This window comes from Zonotrichia leucophrys, unplaced genomic scaffold (genome assembly GCF_028769735.1).
Source record: "Zonotrichia leucophrys gambelii isolate GWCS_2022_RI unplaced genomic scaffold, RI_Zleu_2.0 Scaffold_122_136869, whole genome shotgun sequence".
NCBI lineage: Eukaryota > Metazoa > Chordata > Aves > Passeriformes > Passerellidae > Zonotrichia > Zonotrichia leucophrys.
The window spans coordinates 73,706-98,644 of record NW_026992327.1 but is presented as its reverse complement, the minus strand read 5'-3'; the positions used below and the strand labels follow the sequence as shown (position 1 = coordinate 98,644).

At 56.4% G+C, this 24,939-nt stretch overlaps 2 protein-coding genes and 2 pseudogenes across 2 annotated transcripts; all 4 read left to right on the top strand.

Annotated features, from left to right (window-relative positions):
* Positions 1–902: 902 nt before the first annotated feature.
* On the top strand, positions 903–7,277 carry LOC135460906 (zinc finger protein 850-like; annotated as a pseudogene).
* Positions 7,278–7,886: 609 nt separating this feature from the next.
* On the top strand, positions 7,887–10,359 carry LOC135460905 (zinc finger protein 420-like). Its single transcript, XM_064737875.1, has 2 exons — positions 7,887–8,052; positions 8,423–10,359. Exon 2 carries the CDS (start codon positions 8,432–8,434, stop codon positions 10,157–10,159), a length of 1,728 nt encoding a protein of 575 aa, XP_064593945.1. The 5' UTR covers positions 7,887–8,052; positions 8,423–8,431; the 3' UTR covers positions 10,160–10,359.
* A 42-nt stretch (positions 10,360–10,401) lies between these two features.
* On the top strand, positions 10,402–11,610 carry LOC135460902 (uncharacterized; the record flags this gene model as incomplete). The annotated part of the gene is made up of 1 exon (XM_064737871.1): positions 10,402–11,610. A coding segment is annotated over exon 1 (1,209 nt), but the record flags the coding sequence as incomplete, so codon positions are not given.
* Positions 11,611–11,613: 3 nt separating this feature from the next.
* Positions 11,614–22,504, top strand: LOC135460901 (zinc finger protein 208-like; annotated as a pseudogene).
* The last annotated feature ends 2,435 nt before the right edge of the window (positions 22,505–24,939 follow it).

Sequence of the window (24,939 nt, the reverse complement as noted above, 5' to 3'; positions counted from 1 at the left end):
AAAATATATTCTTTATTTTATGATATATATTATATTAAAAGAAAATCATATAATTAAATTATATATATTAATATATTAATTAAAATGTGTTTATTATCTTTTTATATTGTTTTATATTTAAGGAGAATTATATATTAAAACTATATATATTAATATATTAATTTAAATTATATTTTTAAGATATATATTGTATTTAAAGAAAATAATTTAATAAAACTGTATGTATTAATATAGCTAATAAGTAAAATTGTATATTTAAAGATATATATTATTTTAAAAGTAAATTATACATTAAAACCATACTAAAAATAGAAGGAAAGATTTCTTTAGAAGGCTCAAAAGGAAAAAATCCTGAAAGGAATGATATCAAAAGCTGCTGACCCTGAGAGAATCCGAGCCTGCTCCCCGTGATTGGCCATGAATTAGAAACAAATTAAAAACAAATTAAAAACAAATTAAAAACAACCAGTGCGGCCCAATCCCGGCCGCGCCTCTTGCATTCCGCAGCCGCAGATAATTCTTGTTTATCTTTTCCTCAGAGGCTCCTGAGCTGCTCAGGAGAGGGGAAAAAACCCTAAAAAAAGAGATTTTTCAGGAAATCTCGAGGAAGGCAAGGACCCTTTTAACCCTCTGTGTGCTGGGGCAGCTGCCAGCTCGGCCTGGGGGGGGCAAATGGGGGCGTGGGGGCAAATCCTGTCCTGGGATGGGGGCAAATCCCAAATGCCATCCTGAATTGTGGGGCAAATCCCATCGTGTCCTTGTGGGGCAAATCCCAAATGCCGTCCTGAATTGTAGGGCAAATCCCATCGTGTCCTTGTCCCCATTGGGGCAAATCCCATCGTGTCCTTGTCCCCATGGGGCAAATCCCATCGTGTCCTTGTCCTTGCTCCCCCCGAGCAGGAGCTGAGCATGGAGAGCAGCGAGGAGCCGGTGGCAGAGGCCGTTTGGAGCGGCTCCACGGCTCGGCAGGGAGAAGCCAATGGGGAGGAGAAGCCCCACAAGTGCTCCGAGTGTGGGAAGAGTTTCAAGAGGAGATCCTGCCTGATTGTGCATCAGAGAACCCACACGGGATCTGAGGGGGAAAAACCCAGCCTGGAGCAGGGTCAGAGCTCAGAGCTGGGGGTCCAAGAGCAGCTCCAGGGTGGGGAGGAGAAGCCCCACAAGTGCTCCGAGTGTGGGAAGAGCTTCAGGTGGAGATCCTGCCTGATGCGGCATTGCAGAATCCACACGGGGGAACGACCCTACGAGTGTGATGTGTGCAAGAAGAGGTTCTCGAGCGGCTCCAATCTTCGTAGTCACCAGTGGGTTCACACCGAGGAGCGGCCGTTCTGCTGTCCTGATTGTGGGAAGGGATTCAGGGAAAATTCCGCTCTCACCACCCACCGGCGCATTCACACCGGGGAGAGACCCCACGAGTGTCCCCAGTGTGGGAAGAGTTTCACCCACAGCTCCAGCCTGACTGTGCACCTGAGGATCCACACTGGGGAGAGGCCCTATGAGTGTCTCCAGTGTGGCAAGAGTTTCACCAAGAGCTCCAATCTGATTATCCACCTGAGGAGCCACACCGGGGAGAGGCCCTTTGAGTGTGCTGAATGCCATCAGAGGTTTTACACCAAGTCCGATCTCGTCAGTCACCAGAGCATTCACACCAACGAGCGGCCATTTTGCTGTCCTGATTGTGGAAAGGGATTCAGGCAAAAGTCCAGCCTCGTCATCCACCAGCGAATCCACACTGGGGAGAAGCCCTATAAGTGTGGGGAGTGTGGGCAGAGCTTTAGAAACAGCTCCACCCTTTCAGCCCACCAGAGAACCCACACGGGGGAACGACCCTACGAGTGTGACCAGTGCCAGAAGAGGTTTGTGAGGAGCTCTGACCTCCTGGTGCACCAGCGCTCACACACGGACGAGAGGCCCTTCCAGTGCCCCGACTGCGGGAAGCGCTTCAACCTCGTCTCCATCCTGAACAAGCACCGGCGCATTCACACCAGGGAGAGGCCCTACAAGTGTGATCAGTGCAATAAGAGGTTCCTGACCAGCACCAACCTCCTCCATCACAAGCTCATCCACACCGAGGAGAGGCCGTTCCACTGTCGTGACTGCGGGCAGAGCTTCAGGCAAAACTCCGCCCTGATCACCCACCGGCGCATCCACACTGGGGAGAGACCCCACGAGTGTCCCCAGTGTGGGAAGAGCTTCAGACACAGCTCCACCCTGACTGCCCACCTGAGGAGCCACACCGGGGAGAGGCCCTATGAGTGTGGGGAGTGTGGGAAGAGCTACACGTCCAAGTCCCACCTGACTTACCACCAGAGGAGCCACACGGGGGTGCGACCCTACGAGTGTGACCAGTGCAAGAAGAGGTTTGTGAGCAGCTCTGATCTCGTGGGGCACCAGCGCTCACACACGGACGAGAGGCCCTTCCAGTGCCCCGACTGCGGGAAGGGCTTCAAAAGCGTCTCCCACCTCAACAGGCACCGGATGATCCACACCGGGGAGAGGCCCTACGAGTGTGGTCAGTGCAAGAAACGGTTTCGGAGCAGCTCCAATCTCCTCAGTCACCAGATCACCCACATCGAGGAGAGGCCGTTCCAGTGCCGTGACTGCGGGAAGGGCTTCAGACGCAAGTCCCACCTCAACACACACCGGCGCATCCACACTGGCGAGGGACCCCACGAGTGTCCCCAGTGTGGGAAGCGCTTCAGAACGAGGTCCACCCTGACTGTCCACCTGAGGAGCCACACTGGGGAGAGGCCCTACGAGTGTGATCAGTGCGGGAAGAGTTTCACCCATAGCTCCCATCTGACTGTCCACCAGCGCATCCACAGCGGGGAGAGGCCCTACAAGTGTGATCAGTGCCAGAAGAGGTTTCTGAGGAGCACTGATCTCCTCTGTCACCAGCTCATCCACATCGAGGAGAAGCCGTTCCACTGCCATGACTGTGGGAAGGGCTTCGTTCACAAAAGCAACCTCATCGTCCACCGGCGCATCCACACCGGGGAGAGACCCTACCAGTGTCCGCAGTGTGGGAAGAGCTTCACCAACAGCTCCACCCTGGTCACCCACCAGATGATCCACACCGGGGAGAGGCCCCACGAGTGTGGGGAGTGCGGGAAGAGCTTCATTTACAAGTCCCACCTGATTTACCACCAGAGGAGCCACACTGGGGAACGACCCTACGAGTGTGATCAGTGCAAGAAGAGCTTCCAGAGCAGCTCCCATCTGCGCATGCACCAGCGCATCCACACCGAGGAGAGGCCGTTCCGCTGCCCTGATTGTGGGAACAGCTTCAAGCACAACTCTGAATTCGTCGCCCACCAGCGCATCCACAGCGAGAAGAGGCCCTACAAGTGTGATCAGTGCAAGAAGAGGTTTCTGAGGAGCGCTGACCTCCTCCGTCACCAGCTCATCCACATCGAGGAGAAGCCTTTCCAATGCCGTGACTGCGGGAAGGGCTTCGTTCAGAACAGCAACCTCATCGTCCACCGGCGCATCCACACCGGGGAGAGACCCTACGAATGTAATCAGTGTGGCAAGAGCTTTCCTCAAATCTCCAGCTTGACCAGACACCAAAAGAGCAAGCACCATGGGCAGCCCTTGGTGGGAAGAGCTCCGTGCGCTGCTCCAGCTCCATCTCACACGGGAGGATCTGCTCAGGATGGTCCCCAGTGAGCCCAGGTGGGCAGAGCCCCCTTGATCCTTGTTTGGAGCACACCTGGCTGGGGGCTCCACATCCACCTGGCTCCCCGTGGTCACCTGAGCTCATCCACAGTCCAAGATCAGAAATCCATTATGGAGAGCACATTTGTCAACCTTCTGATATCAGAATTTTTTTTTTTCGTTATTTTTTCCTTAATTTTTTCCAACGTTTGGTGGCCTTCAGCAACACTAGATAGGCATGGATGTCTTCTCCACCATGAGAGGATCTGCCCTGGATGGTCCCCAGTGAGCCCAGGGGGGCAGTATTAAAGACGTTGAACTGAAACAAGGATGGGCATGAGGGGGATGCTGGGTCCATGGAGTTGAGGGTGCCTGGGTCAGATTTGGGGGCTCCTCAGGGCTTTGGGCACCCCAGGCCCAGCAGCTCCATCTGGGGCAGCAGATCAAGGACCCCCTGCCCTGGCAGTGTCCCCACGTCCTCCCGTCCTGGTTCCTGCTGTCCCCTGTCCAGGATCCTGCTCTCATCCGAGTCCAGATCCCATTCCTGGTTCAATACTTGTCTCTCTCCCATATTCTCTATCTGGATGCCATTCCCATATTCACTGTCCTGTTCCCATTTCCCGATTCCAATCCCCAATTCCCATTTCTCTATTCCCTGTCCCGTTCCCATTTTCTGATTCCTGATCCCAATCCCAGCCCCTCTCCTGATTCCCAATCCCAGTCCAGTATTCACGCTCCATTTAAATAAAATGTGTCATGGATATATTTTATTAAAAACTACTTTCCTTAGGATCTTTTTCTCCTGAGAAGCTGAATGGCCTCTAAAATTAAGCTATAAACACTAATTATCTGGTGCTGTGGAATGCAGCAATTTCATCTTTGATTGGTCTAGTGAGGTTGTTGCTAATGAAGGACCAATCACAGTTTAGCTGTCTTGAAATTTGGTTACTCACAAGATTTTATGATCATTGTTTCTTATTATTTTCTAGCTTTCTGATGAAATCTTAGTTTTCTATTACTTTCGTATACCTTTAATATAGCATTTTCTTTTACTGTACTATGTATATCATAAAATAATAAATCGTCTTTCTGAAAATAAAAACACGGAGTCAAAATTTCCATCCCTTCCTCATCTTGGGACCCCTGAGACCACCACAGGGTCCCTTTTCCGTTCCTGGTACCCATTCCCATTCGCGGTTTTTTCCAGCCATGACGTCACCGAGCAAACCCTGCGCTCCTCCCTCCCACCAATCCGAGCGCGCGATCGCTCCCTGATTTGCATAACCACGCCCTCGCTCCCCGCCTGCTTTTGGGTGCCGGCGCTGTCCGGGCAAGACTCGGAGCAGAGGAGGAGCGGGAGGGAGAGGAGGGGGAGAAGGAGGAGGAGGAGGAGGAGGGACAAAGGAAGAGGAGGGACAAAGGAACAGGAGGGACAAAGGAACAGAAACACCGGGAGGAAGAGGCGCCTCAACACCGCGCCATTCCCCCGCTCCGGCCGCAGCTGCCCCGGCCCCGCCGGCATCGCCGCCCGGAGCCCGCAGGTGAGCGCAGAGGGGGAGCTCGGCCCGACCCCATCGCGGGGGGCTCCGGGAGGGTTTTTGTGGGGGGCAGGGGAGGCAAATCCCATCGTGTCCTTGTCCCCACGGGGGCAAATCCCATCGTGTCCTTGTCCCCGTGGGGGCAAATCCCATCGTGTCCTTGTCCTTGCTCCCCCCGAGCAGGAGCTGAGCATGGAGAGCAGCGAGGAGCCGGAGGCAGAGGCCGTTTGGAGCGGCTCCACGGCTCGGCAGGGAGAAGCCAGCGGGGAGGAGAAGCCGCGGAGATCCCTGAGCAGGAGGGGCTGCAAAGGCAGAGCGCGGGGATCCGAGGGGGAAAGAGCCAGCCTGGGCCATGGAGGGGCTCAGAGATCCGAGCTGGGGCCCCGTGAGCAGCTCCAGGGTGGGGAGGAGAAGCCCCACAAGTGCTCCGAGTGTGGGAAGAGTTTCAAGCGGAGATCCTGCCTGATTGTGCACCAGAGAACCCACACGGGATGTGAGGGGGAAAAACCCAGCCTGGAGCAGGGTCAGAGCTCAGAGCTGGGGGTCCAAGAGCAGCTCCAAGGTGGGGAGGAGAAGCCCCACAAGTGCTCGGAGTGGGGGAAGAGCTTCAGGTGTAGATTCAAACTGAATGCCCACCTGAGGAGCCACACGGGGAAGAAGCCCTATGAGTGTGATGAATGCCATGAGAGGTTTTCCACCAACTCCCATCTCGTCAGTCACCAGCGCATTCACACCAACGAGCGGCCATTTTGCTGTCCTGATTGTGGAAAGGGATTCAGGCAGAAGTCACACCTGGTTATGCACCGACGTATCCACACCGAGGAGAGACCCTATAAGTGTGGGGAGTGTGGGAAGGGCTTCACCTTGAGCTCCCACCTGATTTACCACCAGAGGAGCCACACGGGGGAGCGACCCTACCAGTGTGACCAGTGCCAGAAGAGGTTTGTGAGGAGCGGTGATCTCCTGGTGCACCAGCGCTCACACACGGACGAGAGGCCCTTCCAGTGCCCCGACTGCGGGAAGCGCTTCAACCGCGTCTCCACCCTGAACAGGCACCGGATGATCCACACCGGGGAGAGGCCCTACGAGTGTGGTCAGTGCAAGAAAAGGTTTGACAGGTCCTCCCATCTCCTCCGTCACCAGCTCATTCACACCGAGCTGAGGCCTTTCTACTGCCCTGACTGCGGGAAGGGCTTCAAGCAGAACGGCACCCTCATTACCCACCAGCGCATCCACACCGGGGAGAGACCCCACGAGTGTCCCCAGTGTGGGAAGAGCTTCAGAGACAGCTCCAACCTGACTGCCCACCTGAGGATCCACACTGGGGAGAGGCCCTACAAGTGTGAGCAGTGCCAGAAGAGGTTCCTGAGTAGCTCTGATCTCCGCCGTCACCAGCGCAGTCACACCAGGGAGAGGCCCTAGGAGTGTGATCAGTGCCAGAAGAGGCTTTTACGCCGCGTCTGATCTCCTCAAGCACCAGCACTCATGCACGGGTGAGAAACCCTTCCGCTGTCCCGATTGCAAGAAGGGCTTCTGGAGTAACTCTGCCTTCATCACCCACCAGCGCATCCACACCGGGGAGAGGCCCTATGAGTGTGATCAGTGCCAGAAGAGCTTTTACACCTCGTCTGAACTCCTCGGGCACCAGCGCATCCACACGGATGAGAAACCCTTCCGCTGTCCCGAATGTGGGGTGGGATTCAAGCACAACTCAGGGCTGGTCACACACAGGAGGATCCACACCGGGGAGAGACCCCACAAGTGTCCCCAGTGTGGGAAGGGCTTTTCTCATATTTCCCACTTGAGCAGACACCAGAAGAGCCAGCACTGAGGGCAGTCCTGGGTGGGAAGAGCTCCGTGTGCTGCTCCAGCTCCATCCCACACTGGATGGTCTGTGCTGGATGATCGCCAGTGAGCCCCAGTGGGAAGAGCCCAGGTGATCCCAGTTTGGAGGACACCTGGCTGGGGGCTCCACATCCACCTGGCTACTCGTAGCCTGGATTTTCTTTTTTTTTTCTCTTTGTTATTTTTCTACACGTTTTTAAATACAAGATTAATAATAAAGACATCTAAAAAAGATGAGGATGTGGACATGGGAGGATATTCCAGGGATGAGAGGGATGCTGGGCCAGAGGGAGTTGAGGGTTCCTGGGACAGATTTGGGGTTTCCTCCTGGCTTTGGGAACCCCACGGTCCCCATTCGCTGTCCCCATTCCCATTGCCGGTCCTTATCCCCAGTCTGGGTCCCCATTCCCGGTCTCCATTCCCTGTCCCCATTCCCGGTCCTGGTCCCCAATACTGGTCCCCATTTCGTGTTCCCGTTCCTGGTCCGCATTCCCGGTCCCCATTCCCTGTCCCTAGTCCCGCTCCCTGTCCGCACTTCCGGTTCCATTCCCATTCCCGCTCTCCATTCATTGTCCCGATTCCCGGTCCCCATTCCCGGTTCCTGTTCCTATTCTCTGTCCCCATTCCCGGTCCCTGTCCCCATTCCCGCTCCCCATTCCCGCTCCGCTCTCTCCGGACGCTTCAGCACCCCCCCAACATGGCGTCACCGAGCAAACCCCGCTCACCTCCCTCCCACCAATCCGAACGTGCGATCGCTCCCTGATTTGCATAACCACGCCTTCGCTCCCCGCCTGCTTTTGGGTGGCGGCGCTGCCCGGGCCGGACTCGGAGAGGAGGAGGAGCGGGAGGAAGAGGAGGGGGAGAAGGAGAAGAAGGAAGAGGAGGGACAAAGGAAGAGGAGGGACAATGGAACAGGAACACCGGGGGGAAGAGGCGACCCAACACCACGCGGTTCCCCAGCTCCATCCGCAGCTTCCCCGGCCCCGCCGGCATCGCCGCCCGGAGCCCGCAGGTGAGCGGAGAGGGGGAGCTGGGCCCGACCCCATCGCGGGGGGCTCCGGGAGGGTTTTTGTGGGGGGCAGGGGAGGCAAATCCCATCGTGTCCTTGTCCCCGTGGGGGCAAATCCCATCTGGTCCTTGTCCCCGTGGGGGCAAATCCGATCATGTCCTTGTCCCCATAGCGGCAAATCCCATCGTGTCCTTGTCCCCATGGGGTAAATCCCATCGTGTCCTTGTCCCCGTGGGGGCAAATCCCATCGTGTCCTTGTCCCCACGGGGGCAAATCCCATCGTGTCCTTGTCCCCACGGGGGCAAATCCCATCGTGTCCTTGTCCCCATGGGGCAAATCCCATCGTGTCCTTGTCCTTGCTCCCCCCGAGCAGGAGCTGAGCATGGAGAGCAGCGAGGAGCCGGTGGCAGAGGCCGTTTGGAGCGGCTCCACGGCTCGGCAGGGAGAAGCCAACGGGGAGGAGAAGCCGCGGAGATCCCTGAGCAGGAGGGGCTGCAAAGGCAGAGCGCGGGGATCCGAGGGGGAAAGAGCCAGCCTGGGCCATGGAGGGGCTCAGAGATCCGAGCTGGGGCCCCATGAGCAGCTCCAGGGTGGGGAGGAGAAGCCCCACAAGTGCTCCGAGTGTGGGAAGAGCTTCAGGTGGAGATCCTGCCTGATGCAGCATTGCAGAATCCACACGGGGGAGCGACCGTACCAGTGTGACCAGTGCAAGAAGAGCTTTATGAGCAGTGGTGATCTCGTGGTGCACCAGCGCTCACACACGGACGAGAGGCCCTTCCAGTGCCCCGACTGCGGGAAGCGCTTCAACCGCGTCTCCACCCTGAACAGGCACCGGATGATCCACACCGGGGAGAGGCCCTACAAGTGTGATCAGTGCGAGAAAAGGTTTGACAGGTCCTCCCATCTCCTCCGTCACCAGGTCATTCACACCGAAGTGAGGCCTTTCTACTGCCCTGACTGCGGAAAGGGCTTCAAGCACAACAGCAACCTCATCACCCACCAGCGCATCCACACCGGGGAGAGACCCTACAAGTGTGAGCAGTGTGGGAAGAGCTTCAGGTGTAGGCCTGAACTGACTGTCCACCTGAGGAGCCACACGGGGGAGCAACCCTACCAGTGTGACCAATGCCAGAAGAGCTTTATGAGCAGCCGTGATCTCGTGGTGCACCAGCGCTCACACACGGATGAGAGGCCCTTCCAGTGCCCCGACTGCGGGATGGGCTTCAAAACCGTCTCCCACCTCAACAGGCACCGGATGATCCACACCGGGGAGAGGCCGTACGAGTGTGACCAGTGCAATAAGAGGTTCCTCAACAGCAGCCACCTCCTCCGTCACCGGCGCATCCACACCGGGGAGAGGCCCTACAAGTGTGATCACTGTGGGAAGGGCTTCAAGCACAGCAGCACTCTCATCACCCATCAGCGTATCCACACCGGGGAGAGACCCTACGAGTGTGATCAGTGTGGGAAGGGCTTCAGAGACAGCTCCAGCCTGACTGTCCACCTGAGGAGCCACACCGGGGAGAGGTCCTACAAGTGTGATCAGTGCCAGAAGGGCTTTTACACCTCGTCTGATCTCCTCAAGCACCAGCGCATCCACACGGATGAGAGGCCCTTCCGCTGTCCCGATTGTGGGGTGGGATTCAAAGAGAAGTCAACCCTCGTCAAACACAGGAGGATCCACACCGGGGAGAGGCCCTACAAGTGTGATCAGTGCCAGAAGAGCTTTTACGCCTCGTCTGATCTCCTCATGCACCAGCGCATCCACACGGATGAGAAACCCTTCCGCTGTCCCGAATGTGGGGTGGGATTCAAGTACAAGTCAGGTCTGGTCAAACACAGGAGGATCCACACCGGGGAGAGACCCTACGAGTGTCCCCAGTGTGGGAAGGGGTTCACAGACAGCTCCGGCCTGACTGTCCACCTGAGGAGCCACACTGGGGAGAAGCCCTACGAGTGTGATCAGTGCCAGAAGAATTTTGTGAGCAGCGGCGAACTCCGCAAGCACCAGCTCACCCACACCGGGGAGAAGCCCTACAAGTGTCCCCACTGCGAGAAGAGCTTCTCCAGGAACTTCGCCTTGGCCAAGCACCAACGCACCCAGCATTAGAGTCCACCCTGGGTGGGAAGAACTTTGTGATCTGGTCCAGCTCCAATGGTCTCAGAGCTCTGGGTGATCCCAGGTGGGCAGAGCACAGGTGATCCCTGTTTGGAGCACACCTGGCTGGGGGCTCCACATCCTTCTGGCTCCCCGTGGCCTGGATTTTCTCTTTGTGCTTTTTAAATCTGAGTTTAGAAATAAAAGATATTAAACGAAGACGAGGTTTGGGACATGGGGGCATCTTCCAGGGGATGAGGGGGATGCTGGGCCAGAGGGAGTTGAGGGTTCCTGGGATGGATTTGGGGTTTCCTCAGGACTTTAGGCACCCCATGGTTCCCATTCCCAATCCCTCTCCCAATTCTCGGTCCTCATTCCCGGTTTCCATTCCCGGTCCCCTTTCCCATTCCCTGTCCCCATCCCCGCTCCGTGTCTGCATTCCCTGTCCCCATTTCCCATTCCCTGTCCCCATTCCCGCTCCGTGTCTGCATTCCCTGTCCCCATTTCCCATTCCCTGTCCCCAGTTCCCATTCCTTGTCCCCATTCCTGTCCCCATTCCCGCTCCGTGTCTGCATTCCCTGTCCCCATTTCCCATTCCCTGTCCCCATTCCCGCTCCGTGTCTGCATTCCCTGTCCCCATTTCCCATTCCCTGTCCCCATCCCCGCTCCGTGTCTGCATTCCCTGTCCCCATTCCCGCTCCGTGTCTGCATTCCCTGTCCCCATTTCCCATTCCTTGTCCCCATTTCCCATTCCCTGTCCCCTTTCCCATTCCTGTCCCCATTCCCGCTCCGTGTCTGCATTGCCTGTCCCCATTCCCATTCCTTGTCCCCATTCCCATTCTCGCTCCCCTCTCACTGAACGCTCCGCCCCCCCCCAACCCGGCCACGACGTCACCGAGCAAACCCCGCGCTCCTCCCGCCCACCAATCGCAGCGCGCGATCGCTCCCGGATTTGCATAACCACGTCCATTCAGGCCGGCCCCGCCCGGCGCTCTTCGCTCCCAGTTCCCTCCCAGCGCTCCCAGTTCGCTCCCAGCGCTCCCAGTTCCCTCCCAGCGCTCCCAGTATCGCTCCCAGTATCGCTCCCAGCGCTCCCACTTCCCTCCCAGCGCTCACCGTTCATTCCCAGCGCTCCCAGTTCCCTCCCAACGCTCCCAGTATCGCTCCCAGCGCTCCCAGTTCCCTCCCAGCGCTCACCGTTCATTCCCAGCGCTCCCAGTTCCCTCCCAACGCTCCCAGTACCGCTCCCAGCGCTCCCAGTTCCCTCCCAGCCCTCCCAGTATCGCCCCCAGCGCTCCCAGTTCCCTCCCAGCGCTCCCAGTTCCCTCCCAGCGCTCCCAGTATCGCCCCCAGAGCTCCCAGTATCGCTCCCAGGGCAGAGAGGAGGGAGAGAAGGAGGAGCGAGAGGAAGAGGAGGGACAGAGGAGGAAGGAAAGGAGGAGCAAGGGCGAGAGAAGGAGGAGGAGGAGGAGGAGGAGGGACACGGGGGACGAGGAGGAGGAAGAGGAGGGACAGAGGAAGAGGAGGAGCGGGAGGAAGAGCGGCCGCATCAGCCCCGGAGCGCGCAGGTGAGCGCGGATGGGGGAGCTCGGTCTTACTGGGAGCGCTGGGAATGAACTGGGAGCGCTGGGAGGGAACTGGGAGCGCTGAGAGGGAACTGGAAGCATTGATTTATTATTTTGTATTAGTTATTATTTATTATTTTATGGGGCTGATTTATTATTTTATGATGTATATTACATTAAAATTAATTATTTTATGATAGATGATATATAAAAAGAAAGTTATATACTAAAACTCCCTATATTATAATGTGTATTATCTAAAATATATTTTTATGATAGATATTATATTAAAATAAAATAAATATTAATAGTATATATATTAATTAGAATTATAGTTGTTATTTTATTATATATTAAAAGATAATTATTTATTAAACCCATAGATATTAATATAGATATTAAATAAAATTATATTTATTATTTTATATATATTATAATAAGAGAAAATTATATATAAAAACAATGTCTTACTTTAAAATATATTCTTTATTTTATGATATATATTATATTAAAAGAAAATCATATAATTAAATTATATATATTAATATATTAATTAAAATGTGTTTATTATCTTTTTATATTGTTTTATATTTAAGGAGAATTATATATTAAAACTATATATATTAATATATTAATTTAAATTATATTTTTAAGATATATATTGTATTTAAAGAAAATAATTTAATAAAACTGTATGTATAAATATAGCTAATAATTAAAATTGTATATTTAAAGATATATATTATTTTTAAAGTAAATTATACATTAAAACCATACTAAAAATAGAAGAAAAGATTTCTTTAGAAGGCTCAAAAGGAAAAAATCCTGAAAGGAATGATATCAAAAGCTGCTGACCCTGAGAGAATCCGAGCCTGCTCCCCGTGATTGGCCATGAATTAGAAACAAATTAAAAACAAATTAAAAACAAATTAAAAACAACCAGTGCGGCCCAATCCCGGCCGCGCCTCTTGCATTCCGCAGCCGCAGATAATTCTTGTTTATCTTTTCCTCAGAGGCTCCTGAGCTGCTCAGGAGAGGGGAAAAAACCCTAAAAAAAGAGATTTTTCAGGAAATCTCGAGGAAGGCAGGGCCCCTTTTAACCCTCTGTGTGCTGGGGCAGCTGCCAGCTCGGCCTGGGGAGGGCAAATGGGGGCGTGGGGGCAAATCCTGTCCTGGGATGGGGGCAAATCCCAAATGCCATCCTGAATTGTGGGGCAAATCCCATCCTGTCCTTGTGGGGCAAATCCCAAATGCCATCCTGAATTGTGGGGCAAATCCCATCCTGTCCTTGTCCTTGTGGGGCAAATCCCATCGTGTCCTTGTCCCCACGGGGGCAAATCCCATCGTGTCCTTGTCCTTGCTGCCCCCGAGCAGGAGCTGAGCATGGAGAGCAGCGAGGAGCCGGAGGCAGAGGCCGTTTGGAGCGGCTCCACGGCTCGGCAGGGAGAAGCCAACGGGGAGGAGAAGCCCCACAAGTGCTCGGAGTGTGGGAAGAGCTTCAAGAGGAGATCCTGCCTGATTGTGCACCAGAGAACCCACACGGGATCTGAGGAGGAAAAACCCAGCCTGGAGCAGGGACAGAGCTCAGAGCTGGGGGTCCAAGAGCAGCTCCAGGGTGGGGAGGAGAAGCCCCAAAAGTGCTCCGAGTGTGGGAAGAGCTTCACCTCGAGCTCTACTCTGACTGTCCACCAGAGGAGCCACACGGGGGAACGACCCTACCAGTGTGACCAATGCCAGAAGCGGTTTGTGAGCAGCTCTGAACTCGTGGGGCACCAGGGCTCACACACGGACCAGAGGCCCTTCCAGTGCCCCGACTGCGGGAAGGGTTTCAAAAGAATCTCCCACCTCAACAGGCACCAGCGCATCCACACAGGGGAGAGGCCGTACGAGTGTGATCAGTGCAATAAGAGGTTCCTCAACAGCACCCACCTCCTCCGTCACCGGCTCATCCACACCGAGGAGAGGCCGTTCCACTGCCGTGACTGCGGGCAGAGCTTCCGACGCAACTCCCACCTCATCGTCCACCGGCGCATCCACACCGGGGAGAGACCCCACGAGTGTCCCCAGTGTGGGAAGACTTTCACCCACAGCTCCACCCTGACTGTCCACCTCAGAAGCCACACCGGGGAGAGGCCCTACGAGTGTGATCAGTGCCAGAAGGGCTTTTACACCTCGTCTGATCTCCTTGTGCACCAGCGCATCCACACGGACGAGAGGCCCTTCCGCTGTCCCGATTGTGGGGTGGGATTCAAAGAGAAATCAACCCTCGTCACACACAGGAGGATCCACACCGGGGAGAGACCCTACAAGTGCCCCCAGTGTGGGAAGGGCTTCATAGACAGCTCCAGCCGGACGATCCATCTCAGAAGCCACACTGGGGAGAGGCCCTACAAGTGTGATCAGTGCCAGAAGAGCTTTTACACCTCGTCTGAACTCCTCAAGCACCAGCGCATCCACACGGACGAGAGGCCCTTCCGCTGTCCCGAATGTGGGGTGGGATTCAAGCACAACTCTGCCCTCATCGCCCACCGGCGCATCCACACCGGGGAGAGACCCCACCAGTGTCCCCAGTGTGGGAAGGGCTTCACCACAAGCGGCACCATGACCAAACACCAGAAGAGCCAGCACTGAGGGCAGCCCTGGGTGGGAAGAGCTCCGTGCGCTGCTCCAGCTCCATCTCACACGGGAGGATCTGCTCTGGATGGTCCCCAGTGAGCCCAGGTGGGAGGAACCCTCTTGATCCCTGTTGCGAAGACACCTGGCTGGGGGCTCCACATCCTCCTGGCTCCCCGTGGTCACCTGAATTTATCTGCAGTCGAAGATCAGAAATCCATTGTGGAGAGCACATTTGTCAACGTTCTGATATCAAAAGTTTTTATCTGTTATTTTTTCTGTCATTTTTTACAACCTGTGGTGGCCTTCAGCAACACTAGATAGGCTTGGATGTCTTCTCCACCATGGGAGGATCTGCCCTGGATGGTCCCCAGTGAGCCCAGGGGGGCAGTATTAAAGACGTTGAACTGAAACAAGGATGGGCATGAGGGGGATGCTGGGTCCATGGAGTTGAGGGTGCCTGGGACAGATTTGGGGGCTCCTCAGGGCTTTGGGCACCCCAGGCCCAGCAGCTCCATCTGGGGCAGCAGATCAAGGACCCCCTGCCCTGGCAGTGTCCCCACGTCCTCCCGTCCTGGTTCCTGCTGTCCCCTGTCCAGGATCCTGCTCTCATCCGAGTCCAGATCCCATTTCTGGTTCAATACTTGTCCCTGTCCCATATTCTCTATCTGGATGCCATTCCCGTATTCCCTGTCCCGTTCCCTTTTTCCTATTCCTGTCCCCAGTTCCCATTTCTCTATTCCCTGTCCCGTTCCCATTTTCTGATTCCTGATCCCAATCCCAGGCTCTCTCCTGTATTCCCAGTCCAGTATTCACACTTCTGTCATAGATATATTTTATTAAAAAATCATTTCCTTAGGATCTTTTGCTTCTGAGAAGCTGAGAGGCCCCAGAATGAAACTTTTATAATAAGCATGTGCTGGTGTGGAATGCAGCAATTTCATCTTTGATTGGTCTCGTGTATTTGTTTGTAATTAATGGCCTGTCAAAGCTCAGCTGTCTCAGACTCTCTGGTCACTCACAAGATTCTTTTATCATTCCTTTCTATTCCTTTCAAGCCTTAATATGAAATCCTTTTCTGTATTCTTTTATTAGAGGTCTAATATAGCATTTTCTTCTAATAAAGTATATCGATAATAACATAATAAATGAGCTTTTTGAAAATAAAAAAATTGAGTCAAAATTTTCATCTCTTCCGTCATCCTGGGAGCCCTGAGAACACAACAGGGTCCCTTTTCCTTCCTGGTCCCTGTCCCCATTCCTGGTCCGCATCCCCGATCCCGGTCCCAGCCATGACGTCACCGAGCAAACCCCGCGCTCCTCCCTCCCACCAATCCCGGCGCGCGACCGTTCTTGTATTTGCATAACCACGCCCTCGCTCCCCGCCTGTTTTTGGGTGCCGGCGCTGCCCGGGCCGGACTCGGAGCGGATTCGGAGGGGGGGAAGGAGGAGGAGGAGGAGGAGGAGGGACAAAGGAAAAGGAGGGGGAGGAAGAGGAGGGACAATGGAATAGGAGGGACAAAGGAACAGGAACACCGGGAGGAAGAACCGCTCCAACACCGCGCGGTTCCCTCGCTCCGGCCGCAGCTGTCCCGGCCCAGCCGGCATCGCCGCCCGGAGCCCGCAGGTGAGCGGAGAGGGGGAGCTCGGCCCGACCCCATCGCGGGGGGCTCCGGGAGGGTTTTTGTGGGGCAGGGGAGGCAAATCCCATCGTGTCCTTGTCTCCGTGGGGGCAAATCCCATCGTGTCCTTGTCCCCACGGGGGCAAATCCCATCGTGTCCTTGTCCTTGCTCCCCCCGAGCAGGAGCTGAGCATGGAGAGCAGCGAGGAGCCGGTGGCAGAGGCCGTTTGGAGCGGCTCCACGGCTCGGCAAGGAGAAGCCAACGGGGAGGAGAAGCCGCGGAGATCCCTGAGCAGGAGGGGCTGCAAAGGCAGAGCGCGGGGATCCGAGGGGGAAAGAGCCAGCCTGGGCCATGGAGGGGCTCAGAGATCCGAGCTGGGGCCCCGTGAGCAGCTCCAGGGTGGGGAGGAGAAGCCCCACAAGTGCTCCGAGTGTGGGAAGAGCTTCACGTGTAGGTCCACACTGACTGTCCACCTGAGGAGACACACTGGGGAGAAGCCCTTTGAATGTGCTGAATGCCATCAGAGGTTTTACACCAACTCCCATCTCGTCAGTCACCAGAGTATTCACACCAAGGAGAGGCCCTTCCGCTGTCCCGATTGTGGAAAGGCATTCAGGCAAAAGTGCAGCCTCGTCATCCACCAGCGAATCCACACCGGGGAGAAGCCCTATGAGTGTGGGGAGTGTGGGAAGAGCTTCACCTCGAGCTCCAACCTTTCAGCCCACCTGAGGAGCCACACGGGGGAACGACCGTACCAGTGTGACCAGTGCCAGAAGAGCTTTATGGGCAGCTCTGATCTCCTGGTGCACCAGCGCTCACACTCAGACGAGAGGCCCTTCCAGTGCCCCGACTGCGGGAAGGGCTTCAAAAGCGTCTCTAACCTCAACACACACCGGCGCATCCACACCGGGGAGAGGCCCTACGAGTGTGGTCAGTGCAAGAAACGGTTCCTGAGCAGCTCCGTTCTCCTCAGTCACCAGCTCATTCACAGCGAGGAGAGGCCGTTCCACTGCCGTGACTGCGGGCAGAGCTTCAGGCAAAAGTCCGCCCTGATCACCCACCGGCGCATCCACACCGGGGAGAGACCCCACGCGTGTCCCCAGTGTGGGAAGAGCTTCAGAGCGAGCTCCAGCCTGACTGCCCACCTGAGGAGCCACACCGGGGAGAGGCCCTTTGAGTGTGGGGAGTGCGGGAAGAGCTACATGTCCAAGCACCAGCTGATTTGCCACCAGAGGAGCCACACGGGGGAGCGACCCTACGAGTGTGACCAGTGCAAGAAGAGCTTTATGAGCAGCTCTGAACTCGTGGTGCACCAGCGCTCACACACGGACGAGAGGCCCTTCCAGTGCCCCGACTGCGGGAAGGGCTTCAAAAGCGTCTCCCACCTCAACCAGCACCGGCGCATCCACACCGGGGAGAGGCCCTACGAGTGTGGTCAGTGCAGGAAACGATTTCGGAGCAGCTCCAGTCTCCTCAGTCACCAGCTCATTCACACTGAGGAGAAGCCGTTCCACTGCTGTGAGTGCGGGAAGTCCTTCAGGCGCAACTCTGCCCTGAACCAACACCGGCGCAGCCACACCGGGGAGAGACCCCACGAGTGTCCCCAGTGTGGGAAGGGCTTCATACACCGCTCCAGCCTGACTGTGCACCTGAGGAGCCACACCGGGGAGACGGCCTTCAAGTGTGATCAGTGCCAGAAGGGCTTTTACACCTCGTCTCATCTCCGCATGCACCAGCGCATCCACACGGATGAGAGGCCCTTCCGCTGTCCCGATTGTGGGGTGGGATTTAAGTACAACTGTGCCCTCATCGCCCACCGGCGCATCCACACTGGGGAGAGACCCTACCAGTGTCCCCAGTGTGGGAAGAGTTTCACCCAGAGCTCCAGCCTGACTGCCCACCTGAGGACCCACACCGGGGAGAGGCCCTACAAGTGTGATCATTGCCAAAAGTACTTTTACACCTCGTCTGAACTCCTCAAGCACCAGCGCATCCACATCGGGGAGAGGCCCTACGAGTGTGATCAGTGTGGGAAGAGATTCATAGACAGCTCCCACCTGACTGTCCACCTGAGAAGCCACACTGAGGAGAGGCCCTACAAGTGTGATCAGTGCCAGAAGGGCTTTTACACCTCGTCTCATCTCCTCAGGCACCAGCGCATCCACACGGACGAGAGGCCCTTCCGCTGTCCCGATTGTGGGGTGGGATTCAGGCACAACTCTGCCCTCATCATCCACCGGCGCATCCACACCGGGGAGAGACCCTACCAGTGTCCCCAGTGTGGGAAGAGCTTCACCACAAGCGGCAGCATGACCAAACACCAGAAGCGGCAGCACTGAGGGCAGCCCTGGTTGGGAAGAGCTCCGTGCGCTGCTCCAGCTCCATCTTGCACGGGAGGATCTGCTCAGGATGGTCCCCAGTGAGCCCAGGTGGGCAGAGCCCCCTTGATCCTTGTTTGTCGGACACCCGGCTGGGGCCTCCACATACACCTGGCTCCTCGTGGCCTGCATTTTCTTTTTGTTATTTTTATACACGTTTCTAAATGCGAGGTTAATAATAAAGACGTTGAACCAAGACAACGATGTGGACATGGGGGGATCTTCCAGGGGGTGAGGGACATGCTGGGCCAGAGGGAGTTGAGAGTTCCTGGGACAGATTTGGGGCTTACTTAGGACTTTGGAAACCCCACGGTCGCCATTCCCTGTCCTCATTTCCATTACCGCTCCTTAATTCCAGTCTGTGTCCCTAATACTGGTCCCCATTCCCTGTTCCCATTCCCTGTCCCCAATCCCGCTCCCTGTCCGCATTCCCGGTTCCATTCCCAGTCCCCATTCCTTGTCCCGATTGCCGGTCCCTGTTCCCATTCCCGGTCCCCATTCCCGGCCGCTGTCTCCGGACGCTCCAACTCCCCCCCGCCGTGACGTCACCGAGCAAACCTCGCGCTCCACCCTCCCACCAATCCCAGCGCGCGATCGCTCTCTGGTTTGCATAACCACGCCCTTCTTCCCCGCCGGCTTTTGGGGGCCGGCGCTGCCCGGGCCGGACTCGGAGTGCAGGAGGAGCGGGAGGAAGAGGAGGGGGAGGAGGAGGAAGAGGAGGAGGGACAAAGGAAGAGGAGGGACAACGAAACAGAAACACCGGGAGGAAGAGGCGCCCCAACACCACGCGGTTCCCCCGCTCCGGCCGCAGCTGCCCCGGCCCCGCCGGCATCGCCGCCCGGAGCCCGCAGGTGAGCGGAGAGGGGGAGCTCGGCCCGACCCCATCGCGGGGGGCTCCGGGAGGGTTTTTGTGGGGGGCAGGGGAGGCAAATCCCATCGTGTCCTTGTCCCCACGGGGGCAAATCCCATCGTGTCCTTGTCTCCGTGGGGGCAAATCCATCGTGTCCTTGTCCCCACGGGGGCAAATCCCATCGTGTCCTTGTCCCCGTGGGCTCAAATCCCATCGTGTCCTTGTCCCCACGGGGGCAAATCCCATCGTGTCCTTGACCCCACGGGGGCAAATCCCATCATGTCCGTGTCCCCGTGGGGGCAAATCCCATCGTGTCCTTGTCCCCTCGGGGGCAAATCCCGTCGTGTCCTTGTCCTTGCTCCCCCCGAGCAGGAGCTGAGCATGGAGAGCAGCGAGGAGCCGGTGGCAGAGGCCGTTTGGAGCGGCTCCACGGCTCGGCAGGGAGAAGCCAACGGGGAGGAGAAGCCGCGGAGATCCCTGAGCAGGAGGGGCTGCAAAGGCAGAGCGCGGGGATCCGAGGGGGAAAGAGCCAGCCTGGGCCATGGAGGGGCTCAGAGATCCGAGCTGGGGCTCCGTGAGCAGCTCCAGGGTGGGGAGGAGAAGCCCCACAAGTGCTCCGAGTGTGGGAAGAGCTTCAAGCGGAGATCCTGCCTGATTGTGCACAAGAGAACCCACACGGGATCTGAGGGGGAAAAACCCAGCCTGGAGCAGGGTCAGAGCTCAGAGCTGGGGGTCCATGAGCAGCTCCAGGGAGGGGAGGAGAAGCCCCACAAGTGCTCCGAGTGTGGGAAGAGCTTCAGGTGGAGATCCAGCCTGATGCAGCATTGCAGAATCCACACGGGGGAGCGACCGTACCAGTGTGACCAGTGCCAGAAGAGCTTTTTGAGCAGCGGTGGTCTCGTGGTGCACCAGTGCTCACACACGGACGAGAGGCCCTTCCAGTGCCCCGACTGCGGGAAGCGCTTCAACCGCGTCTCCACCCTGAACAGGCACCGGATGATCCACACCGGGGAGAGGCCCTACGAGTGTGGTCAGTGCAAGAAAAGGTTTGACAGGTCCTCCCATCTCCTCCGTCACCAGCTCATTCACACCAAGGTGAGGCCTTTCTACTGCCCTGACTGCGGAAAGGGCTTCAAGAACAACAGCAACCTCATCACCCACCAGCGTATCCACACCGGGGAGAGACCCTACAAGTGTGATCAGTGTTGGAAGAGCTTCAGGTGTAGGCCTGAACTGACTGCCCACCTGAGGAGCCACACAGGGGAGCGACCCTACGAGTGTGACCAGTGCCAGAAGAGCTTTATGAGCAGCCGTGATCTCCTGGTGCACCAGCGCTCACACACGGACGAGAGGCCCTTCCAGTGCCCCGACTGCGGGATGGGCTTCAAAACCGTCTCCCACCTCCACAGGCACCGGCGCATCCACACCGGGGAGAGGCCCTACAAGTGTGATCACTGTGGGAAGGGCTTCAAGCACAGCAGCACCCTCATCACCCATCAGCGTATCCACACCGGGGAGAGACCCTACGAGTGTGATCAGTGTGGGAAGGGCTTCAGAGACAGCTCCAGCCTGGCTGTCCACCTGAGGAGCCACACCGGGGAGAGGTCCTACAAGTGTGATCAGTGCCAGAAGGGCTTTTACACCTCGTCTGATCTCCTCAAGCACCAGCGCATCCACACGGATGAGAGGCCCTTCCGCTGTCCCGATTGTGGGGTGGGATTCAAGCACAACTCCCACCTCATCGTCCACCGGCGCATCCACACCGGGGAGAGACCCTACCAGTGTCCCCAGTGTGGGAAGGGCTTCACCCAGAACTCCGACCTGACTGTGCACCTGAGGAGCCACACTGGGGAGAGGCCCTACAAGTGTGATCAGTGCCAGAAGGGCTTTTACACCTCGTCTCATCTCCTCAGTCACCAGCGCATCCACACAGATCAGAAACCCTTCCGCTGTCCCGATTGTGGGGTGGGATTCAAGCACAACTCCCACCTCATCGTCCACCGGCGCATCCACACCGGGGAGAGACCCTACCAGTGTCCCCAGTGTGGGAAGGGCTTCACCCAGAGCTCCCACCTGACTGCCCACCTGAGGAGCCACACTGGGGAGAGGCCCCAGGAGTGAGATCAGTGCCCGAAGAGGTTTCAGAGCAGCTCCCATCTCCTCAGTCACCAGCGCATCCACACCGAGGTGAGGCCGTTCCGCTGCCGTGACTGCGGGAAGGGCTTCAGGCTCAGCTCTGCCCTCATCAGGCACCGGCGCATCCACAGCAGGGAGAGAGCCCACGAGTGTGATCAGTGTGGGAAGGGCTTTTCTAAAACCTCCACTTTGACCGGACACCTACAGAGGCAGCACTGAGGGCAGCCCTGGGCGGGAAGAGCTCCGTGCGCTGCTCCAGCTCCATCTCACACGGGAGGATCCGTGCTGGATCATCCCCAGTGAGCCCAGCTGGGCAGAGCCTCCTTGATCCCTGTTGAGAAGACACCTGGCTGGGGGCTCCACATCCTCCTGGCTCCCCGTGGTCACCTGAACTCATGCGCAGTCCAAGATCAGAAATCCGTTGTGGAGAGCACATTTGTCGACTTCTGACCCCAGAAAAAGTTTTTCTGTCATTTTTTCCGTAATTTTTTCCATGAGGGGGATGCTGGGTCCATTGAGTTGAGGGTGCCTGGGACAGATTTGGGGGCTCCTCAGGGCTTTGGGCACCCCAGGCCCAGCAGCTCCATCTGGGGCAGCAGATCAAGGACCCCCTGCCCTGGCAGTGTCCCCACGTCCTCCCGTCCTGGTTCCTGCTGTCCCCTGTCCAGGATCCGGCTCTCATCCGAGTCCAGATCCCATTCCTGGTTCAATACTTGTCTCTCTCCCATATTCTCTATCTGGATGCCATTCCCAAATTCCCTGTCCTGTGCCCATTTTCCTATTCCTGTCCCCAGTTCCCATTTCTCTATTCCCTGTCCCGTTCCCATTTTCTGATTCCTGATCACAATACCAGCCCCTCTCCTGATTCCCAATCCCAGTCCAGTATTCACGCTCCATTTAAATAAAATGTGTCATGGACATATTTTATTAAAAAATCCTTTCCTTAGGATCTTTTTCTCCTGAGAAGCTGAATGGCCTCTAAAATTAAGCTATAAACACTAATTATCTGGTGCTGTGGAATGCAGCAATTTCATCTTTGATTGGTCTAGTGTGGTTGTTGCTAATTAAGGACCAATCACAGTTTAGCTGTCTTGAAATTTGGTTACTCACAAGATTTTATGATCATTGTTTCCTATTATTATCTAGCTTTCTGATGAAATCTTAGTTCTCTATTACTTTCATATACCTTTAATATAGCATTTTCTTTTACTGTACTATGTATATCATAAAATAATAAATCGTCTTTCTGAAAATAAAAACACGGAGTCAAAATTTTCATCCCTCCTTCATCTTGGGACCCCTGAGACCACCACAGGGTCCCTTTTCCGTTCCTGGTACCCATTCCCATTCGCGGTCCCCTCCAGCCATGACGTCGCCGTCCAAACCCCGCGCTCCTCCCTCCCACCAATCCGAGCGCGCGATCGCTCCCTGATTTGCATAACCACGCCCTCGCTCCCCGCCTGCAATGGGTGCCGGCGCTGTCCGGGCCGGACTCGGAGCAGAGGAGGAGCGGGAGGGAGAGGAGGGGGAGAAGGAGGAGGAGGAGGAGGAGGGACAAAGGAAAAGGAGGGACAAAGGAAGAGGAGGGACAACGAAACAGAAACACCGGGAGGAAGAGGCGCCCCAACACCACGCGGTTCCCGCGCTCCGGCCGCAGCTGCCCCGGCCCCGCCGGCATCGCCGCCCGGAGCCCGCAGGTGAGCGGAGAGGGGGAGCTGGGCCCGACCCCATCGCGGGGGGCTCCGGGAGGGTTTTTGTGGGGGGCAGGGGAGGCAAATCCCATCGTGTCCTTGTCCCCGTGGGGGCAAATCCCATCGTGTCCTTGTCCCCATAGCGGCAAATCCCATCGTGTCCTTGTCCCCATGGGGTAAATCCCATCGTGTCCTTGTCCCCGTGGGGGCAAATCCCATCGTGTCCTTGTTCCCACGGGGGCAAATCCCATCGTGTCCTTTTCCCCGTGGGGGCAAATCCCATCGTGTCCTTGTCCCCTTGGGGGAAATCCCATCATGTCCTTGTCCCCATAGCGGCAAATCCCATCGTGTCCTTGTCCCCATGGGGTAAATCCCATCGTGTCCTTGTCCCCGTGGGGGCAAATCCCATCGTGTCCTTGTTCCCACGGGGGCAAATCCTATCGTGTCCTTTTCCCCGTGGGGGCAAATCCCATCGTGTCCTTGTCCCCGTGGGGGCAAATCCCATCGTGTCCTTGTCCTTGCTCCCCCCGAGCAGGAGCTGAGCATGGAGAGCAGCGAGGAGCCGGTGGCAGAGGCCGTTTGGAGCGGCTCCACCAGTGTGGATGCACCGGTGTTTGATGAGGGTGCAGTTGTACTGGAAGCCCTTCCCACAGTCGAGGCAGCGGAAGGGCCTCTCCTCTGTGTGAGTGCGCTGGTGCTTGATGAGATCGGACTTGGTGTAAAACATCTTCCTGCATTTATCACACTCGTAGGGACCTTCCCCCACGTGGTCTCCTGGTGTTTGATCAGGTCAGGACGCTTGCAGAAGCTCTTCCCACACTCGGGACACTTGTAGGGCTGTTCCCCTGTGTTTCTCTTCTGGTGTCTGCTCAGTTCGTAGCTCCTTCTGAAGCTCTTCCCACACTGCCCACACTCGTAGGGCCTCTAGCCCGAGTGGATTACCATGTGGATGATCAGGCTGGAGCTATGGCTGAAGCTCTTCCCAAACACCCCACACGTATAGGGCCTCTCCCCTGAGTGGCTCCTCTGGTGTTTGATCAGGTCAGGACGGTCATAGAAGCTGTTCCCACACTGGGGACACTCATGGGGCCGTTCTCCTGTGTGGATCCTCCGGTGTCTGCTCAGTTCAGAGTTCCTCTTGAAGCTCTTCCCACACTGCCCACACTCATGGGGCCGTTCCCCAGTGTGGATTCTGCAGTGGATGATCAGGGAGGATCTCTTACTAAAGCTCTTCCCACATTCTGAGCACTTGTGGGACTTCTCCCCATCCGGAACTTGCTCATGGACCCCCAGCTCTGAGCTCCGGTCACCTCCCAGGCCCAGGGTGGGTCTTTCCTCCTCAGATCCCCGTGATCTGTGTCTGCAGCCCCTCCTCGTGAGGGATCTCCAAGACTTTTCCTCCCCGTTGGATTCCTGTGCTGTGGAGCCGCTCAAAACAGCCTCTTCCACGAGGTTCTGCCGTGGGGATTTGTCCTCCCTGCTCTCCATCCTCAGCTCCTGGTCTGGGGGAGGAAGGACAAGGAGAGGATGGGATTTGCCTCCGTGCCACAGGGAAGGACAAGGAGATCCCCCCAGTGCGTCCCCAGCAGGACAGCTTTGGCAGCGGGGTTGTCCTGCAGCTGGGGGCCGTGCTGGGCTGGGAGATGGAGCAGGAGAGAGGGGGAAAGGGGCACTGACTTCCTCCTCACCTGCATTAAGCTCCCAAGACATCTTCCTCTTGCTCATGGCCTCCTCCTTTTTCATCCTGCAAAGGTTTGGGAATAACGAATCCTGGTCCGGGGGGAAAACAAGGCTTACTGAATTGGCTTTGATGGTGCCGCTACCCAAGAGTGAGACAGAGTAGAGATCCATTCTGAATTAGGTGAAGTGTCTAGGAGAGGTGAAAAGTCTGCGAGGCCAAAGCTGAAGGAAAAACTCGCATGCCAAGACAGCAAGG